The following is a 6,909-nucleotide window of genomic DNA, read 5'->3' as shown; positions in this document are numbered from 1 at the left end:
CAGGGGATGGACTTGGGCTTCACCAGTTTCTTCATCCCCCCTCCCCCCACCTTGTCTCAGCCGGATCCCTCCAGCCCGGCACCGCCTTCCTGACTTGCAGTCTTCTTCTTGACCTCTCCGCCTCCACCCTACTCCGACCTATCACCCTCACCTTGGCCTCTTTCCACCTATCACATTTCCAACGCCCCTCCTCCAAGTCCCTCCTCCCTACCTTTTATCTTCTCCTGCTGAACACTCTGCTCATTCCTGAAGAAGGGCATGTGCCCGAAACGTCGAATCTTCTGTTCCCTAGATGCTGCCTGACCTGCTGTGCTGTTCCAGCAATAAAGTTTCAGCTTTGATCTCCAGCGTCTGCAGACCTCACTTTCTCCTAGAAGAATATGTGGTTAGCTTATTGAAGCATAAAAGATCTGAGAGAACGTGACAGAGTGAATGTTCAAAGGGGATTTCTCCTCTGTAAGAGTGTCTAAAAGTATGGGACACTTAGAAGGTAAAGCACTTCAATTAAGATAGAGAGGAGGAGAATTATTTTATTGCAGAGGATGGAGAATCTATGAAACTCTCCTCCCCAGAGAAGGGTGGTGGCACAGTGAATATTTCTAAGACAGGGAGAAAGATTTTTGACAACAGAATCAAAAGCTCTTGGCGCAGGCAAGAAAATGGGACTGAAACCACAATCAGATCAGACATAATCTCACAGATTAGGTCCAAGGGACCAAATGACCTAATTCTGCTGCTTGATGGTTCATAATTGGGAAAATACAATCTGTTTATTTAGTGGTCAGAGACAAGCATTTGGAAGATTGATTCCTTATTCAATAATGTGATTATCATATCTTACTTGCAGTACGGAAACATATGCCCAATTTGAGGGCCTTTAGACAAGTTGTTTTAAAAATAAAGCCCAGTAAACCATATTTCAAAGTCCTTATTTTAGCATAACAGCTTGCCAGAAGTTGCAATGCATTTCATCACCAATGGTGGTAAATGTCTCGGCACTCATTCTAACTGAGAAAGGAAAATCTAAGCCATTACAATATACAAATTTTTGTATTTAATTAATGTAGCAGAAAACAGGAATTCATGTGAACTTGCTATATTAAGCTTTATTTGGACATAGAATCCCTTCAGTGTGGAAGCAGTCCATTCAGCCCATCACGTCCACACCAATCCTATGAAGAGCATATCAAGCAGACCCACCCCACAACCTGATCCCTGCATTATCCATGGCTGATCCACCCAGCCTGCACATCCCTGGATACTATGGGCAATTTGACATGGCAAATCCACCTAACCTGCATATCTTTGGACTGTGGGAGGAAACTGGAGCACTTGGAGGAAGTTCATGCAGACACAGGGAGAATGCGCAAATTCCAGATAGTCACTCAAGAGTAGAATCGAACCTGGGCCCCTGGCGCTATGTGGCAGCGCTAACCACTGAGCCACTGTGCCACTAACACGTATGGTATTAGTACACACAGACTTTAAAGCCAGCAAAGTGTAGAAGTTTCAGATATCTTGGGTGCAAAGCTACAAAAGTTGAATTTCTAGAAGAACAGCAACAATTTCTCAAGTTTAAATAATATTTCATCCAGATAGCTGCTCATAGGAAATGCTCAACATTTAGACACTTCACACAACTCTATGCAACACTAAAATCCAATCACATTTTCACTACATCCTATGAACACCCATTACAATTTACATGTATCTGGCAGCAAAGATCTTGCAAAGACATCTACTTAAAGTAATTTAAAATCAGATAGGCAGGATAATTTGAATATACTTCACGTATTCTAGTTCTTTAGCTTGAATTATTGAAGAGAAACAAATGGATTAAAAGAAGATTGTATTTTATTTATTGCAAAACAAGATTACACTGAAGATTCACCAAAAAGTGGAAAGAGAATTGAAGACTTTTTGGTAGTCTGGGCACCCTGATACTGGATTTTTTTTTAAAATGACATTATTCTTTTCAACCCTTTTTAACAAGTAACAACCCAGTGAGAAGACCACAATCGTTTTCCACCTCAGTCAGAATCAAACTTTTCCAGGTCAGGTATAGACCTCAGTCACTCAGTAAAGCCTTCCTTTTGCATAATTTCAGAATGCACAAACAAAAGCATTCCATACTGAACTACTGCAACACAATCTGTTGCATCATTGGCATTTGGGAGAATGATGGGAATCTCAAGGAAACCCATAAAATTTGCACAGGACGAGACTGATAAACTGTTTACAAAAGATATTTCCAATGATCAGGGAACACTGAAACAGGGGTCATGTCTAAGGATAGGGTAGGCTCTTTTGGGCTAAGATGAAAAATTGCTTCACCCATACAGTGGTGTGCCTATAGAATTCACTACTGTAGAAAGCAGTTGAGACCAAAACATTGAATGTTTTCAAGGATTTAGATATAGTTCTAGGTGCTTTAAAGGAAAAATGAACAGTATAGGCAATAGGAGGGACAGAGAAAAAAAACAAATAGTATGGGTTTACTGGTAATCACAAAGTACAGACCTATGACCAGATGATGTAAAGATGATTAGATAATATAGTCATGCTTGCTAACCTGGAATGCAGACTGAGGGGACAGGGCTGGACAAATATATGGATGAGTAGATGTGTAATCTTTTGTACAGATGACAATTCCTAATCAAACAGACTGGAAACTTGTTATCTGTATAAATAGTATAAAACTTTTGTTTTTGTAATAAAGATTTGAACTGTACATCTTTCACGTGTCCATGAGTAAAGTTTTAAACAAGAAAACCTCAGTCTCATCAAGTCTAAGGGGAAATAAAAGATTAAATTCACCCTTTCAGGGCTAAGGGAATCAAAGAATATGTGAAGAAAATGGGAAAAGGGTACAGAGTTGGATGATCAGTCACATTCATATTGAATGGCAGAGCAAGGTGGAAGGGCCAAATGGCCTACTCATGCTCCTATTTTCCATGTTTACATTAACTTTTCTTATGTCCTCTGAATGAGATTGTCACTCTTGCCAATTGCAAACTGGAGTGAGACCACTCAACACTTTTTATTTAAAATCCTTCAGAGAGAGAGGGTAGATAATTATCTGAACTATGAGTTTAACATTGATCTGGGAAAATTGATGTGATATTTGATTCTACCTAATCCCTCTTCAAATACCTTCATGGCAGGCCAAGTTTTCTACATAATTCAGTGTAATCTTAAAGATTCAGGCTCACATTGTTACTAAAGGAAGAAATGTAACACAAAAAAGTCTCATTGCTGACTTGCACTGTACTAAAGACTTCTGACAACTTTTTTAAAAAATTCTATTTCACTAAAATGTTGCACACAACTTTAGGAAACAAACTCCAATCCTAAAAGAAAGACTTTTATATTCTTCCTACTCACTCGTATCTGCAGGACTTTGCACACTTTGGCCATCTGGAAAAAATTTAAACATGAAGTTATCCAAAATAAAAATGCATAAAGAGGAGGGGAAGAAAACAAAAGCTTTGAATTGCTGGAAATCACTTGGGGGTTAACTCTTTTGGCAAATAATAAAAACAGAACTGAACAAAAATGCATGACATACAAGAAGATGGTAATGGATCCATGTTTAAAACACATTACCCCACTAGGTCAATTAAGTTTGAAGTGAGGAAGTCGGATTTCAGACTAATATGCAATGTGGCAGTAATGAAGCATTTTATTTTGGAAATAATTCAAATCTGCTGCTTCCGTCTTCCAAGCTTAATACATACAGAGAGGAAATATATTTAGAGTTAAGTTGATGCTTAGAGTTTTGATATTCTTCAAGGCTGATGTGATACTCCAATGCAAACAACAAATTAGTTTCATAAATACCTTCAAGAGATTCAAGCAAAAACTGAATCAGTTAAATAGTTAGCATGCTGGCAATTTGAGTTTGTTGTGCATAGCTGCATCAAAAGCTTCAAGACCACGTGAACGAAGCTTTAGATGCACATCCTTGAGAGAGTTACCTGTAACATCAATTCACAATCATCTCGGCCAACAAAGATCATCTCACGTGGCAGCCGGTGGCGTGTGCCTCTGCTGCTCACCAAAAACCAGGATGTTAAGCTCATTTCTGCAGTTACTCAATGTTGTTTCAAGAACTACGTCATCCTGTGGAGAAAAGAAGGCACAGTTTTAGGGATCGACTTATGCTTCACTGTACGACAAGAATACTATGCATCCTTCTAGAAATGTCAGTGGAATCTGTGCGCTGATTAAAGCCAGATGTCAGAAGTCATCACAGGAAATGACAGAGACTGTTGGATTTGAACAGGCTAGAAATTTATACACAAGCCACCAGCTGATAAAAAGTGCAGCTGCCTGGTACTTGCAGCCTCTGAAAATTAACAGCCAATGATCAAAACAAAATCAACTAAATGTACATTTTCTTTCTTTTTACACAGTGGACTGATTTCCTATGGAGTTAATTACACACACTAATTCTTCCCACATAACATCAAGAATCTTTTGTAAACTAAACAACTGCATCACAATAAATGCATTGCTTTCAGCCACTCAAATAGTGACTTATAATTAACATTTGCAAATGTGCTCTATGATATTGAAACCATTCGGTGCTTACGAATACATCATTGCTGCAGCACAAAAGACTACCTCGGAGGGAACCGATTTACTGTTCCATGGAAAAGTACAGTTTAAGTAGATTTACAAGTTCTTTAACAAAATATTAAAAGACCCAGCACTAATTCACTAGAAAGTTAGGAATGTAGGAACAGGAAATTACCATTCAACCTACTCCATCATTTTGAGAGATTTGGGCTGATCTGTGGCCAAACTCCATTTGCCTGCCTTGAGCCCATATCAGTTGATACCCACACTTTATAAAAATCTATCCACCATGGACTAAAATTTAGCAATTGAGTTAGCCTTGCCCACCATTTGAGAAAGAGCATTCCAAACCTCCACTACTCTTTGTGCGAAGTGATTTCAAATATGCCTCTTGAATAGCCTGGCTCCAATTTTTAGACTATGCCACTGGTTCTAGTGGCAATAGTTAATCTTTATCTACTCTGCCTTTCTCTGTCAATATCATGAAGGCCTCAAATCACCTACCCATTAACCTTCTAAATTCCATAAAATAAAGGCCTAATTTGTCTAATTTCTCCTCATAACATAACCTCAAGTCCAGATATCATATTTGTAAACCTGGGTTGAAGTCCCTCCAGGACCAAAACATCCCTCCTAAGATGAGATGCCCAAACCTGCTCACAGTACTCCAAATGGGGCCTAACGAGGGTTTTGCATAACTATTGGATTACTTAAAAAATCCTTTAATATTAACAGTTTATATCATACATTTTCAAACATTGACTATTTTTACTTGTCGATTTTTATAAGAAACACAGACCAAAAAAAATCAGCGCTGATTTCCTGCTATCAAGGGCTACTTAACGCAAAAGAAATTCTCAAGTCCAGGACTTGATATGAACAGTAAAAATACTTAGGTTGATACCGTGACTTCGAAGTGCCGGTGTTGGACTGGGGTGGACAAAACGTCACAACCACCTGATGAAGAAGCGGCACTCCTAAAGCTAGTGCTTCCAAATAAACCTGTTGGACTATAACCTGGTGTTGTGAGATTTTTAACTATGTTGACACTGATCATGCCAACTTGATTTGTCATTTTCAATCTCAAAAATCTGGTTCAATTGGTTTAGATCATAATCTACAGAGGAGGAAAATAGTACTGATTTATCTCTATGAAATGTAAGGTGGAGAAAGCAAGGATCTAGCACAGTTTTAGAGGATTACAGGCTTACTAGACAGTAGCTCCAAAATGGATGGAGAAGAGTCAGGAGGGAGCATGAAAAAGGCTCGGTGGGAAGGATTAGGGAGAACCCAAAGTTATTTCACTTATGTGAGGAATAAGAGAATGATCAGGGAGAAGTTAGGGCCAGTCAGGGATAGCGTAGGGAACTTGTGCATGGAGTCTGAGCAGATAGGGGAAGCCCGAAGTGAGTATTTTGCTTCGGCTTTCACGAAGGAAAGGAACCTTGTTGTGAATGAGAACTTTGATGAGCCAAGAAACAGGCTTGACCAGATAGAGATTGAGCAAGTTGACGTGCTGGAAATTTTGGCAAACATTAAGATCGATGAGTCTCTAGGGCCAGACCAGATTTTTCCTAGGTTGCTCTGGGAACCGAGAAAGGTGTTTGCTAAGCCAATGGTGAACATATTTGCTTTCTCACTCTCCACAGGAGTCAAACCAGAGGATTGAAGGAAGGCGAATGTTGTTCCTCTTTTCAAGCAGGGTAATAAGAAAATCCCTGGCAATTACAGACCAGTCAGTCTTATGTCTGTGGTCAGCAAAGTTTTGGAAAGAATTCTGAGGGATAGGATTTATGACTATTTGGAAAAGCATAATGTGATTAAAGGCAGTCAGCATGGCTTTGAGGGGCAGGTCATGCCTCACAAATCTTATTGAGTTCTTTGAGGTGGTGACAAGATAGGTCGATGAAGGTCGAGCAGTGGATGTGGTGTATATGGACTTCAGCAAGGCATTTGATAAGGTTCCCCATGGTAGGCTCATGCATAAAGTCAGGAAGTATGGGATACAGGGAGATTTGGCTATCTGGATTCAGAATTGGTTGGCTGACAAAAGGCAGAGAGTGGTTGTAGATAAAAAGTATTCTGCCTGGAGGTCAGTGAAGAGTGGTGTCCGGCAGGGCTCTGCTCTTGGTTGTTTTTATAAATGACTTGGATGAGGAGGTTGAGGGGTGGGTTGGTAAATTGGCTGACGACACAAAAGGTTGGAATTGCCGATGATAGCATCGAGGGCTGTTGAAGGCTTTAGCATGACATTGACGGGATGCAGGCTGGGCTGAGAAATGGCAGATGGAGTTCAACCTGGATAAATGCAAAGTGATGCATTTAGGA

The 6,909-nt window shown here is 39.7% G+C and overlaps 1 protein-coding gene across 15 annotated transcripts in view; it reads right to left on the bottom strand.

Annotated features, from left to right (window-relative positions):
- cep170aa (centrosomal protein 170Aa) overlaps nucleotides 1–6,909 on the bottom strand; it is a 134,156-nt gene that overhangs the window by 97,624 nt on the left and 29,623 nt on the right. For 13 of the 15 annotated variants that reach the window (XM_043695457.1, XM_043695454.1, XM_043695465.1 and 10 more), the window contains exons 2-3: nucleotides 3,978–4,122; nucleotides 3,385–3,417 (exon numbers count right to left, since the gene is read on the bottom strand). In XM_043695457.1, the coding sequence (XP_043551392.1) occupies nucleotides 3,385–3,417; nucleotides 3,978–4,082 (138 nt within the window). In that variant the 5' untranslated portion in view covers nucleotides 4,083–4,122. The remainder of the gene's footprint in view (nucleotides 1–3,384; nucleotides 3,418–3,977; nucleotides 4,123–6,909) is intronic. The other 2 variants (XM_043695463.1, XM_043695468.1) reach the window with 1 other exon arrangement.

Source organism: Chiloscyllium plagiosum, chromosome 9 (assembly GCF_004010195.1).
Source record: "Chiloscyllium plagiosum isolate BGI_BamShark_2017 chromosome 9, ASM401019v2, whole genome shotgun sequence".
NCBI classification, from domain to species: Eukaryota; Metazoa; Chordata; class Chondrichthyes; order Orectolobiformes; family Hemiscylliidae; genus Chiloscyllium; species Chiloscyllium plagiosum.
This window is presented reverse-complemented; position numbering and strand designations above follow the sequence as displayed.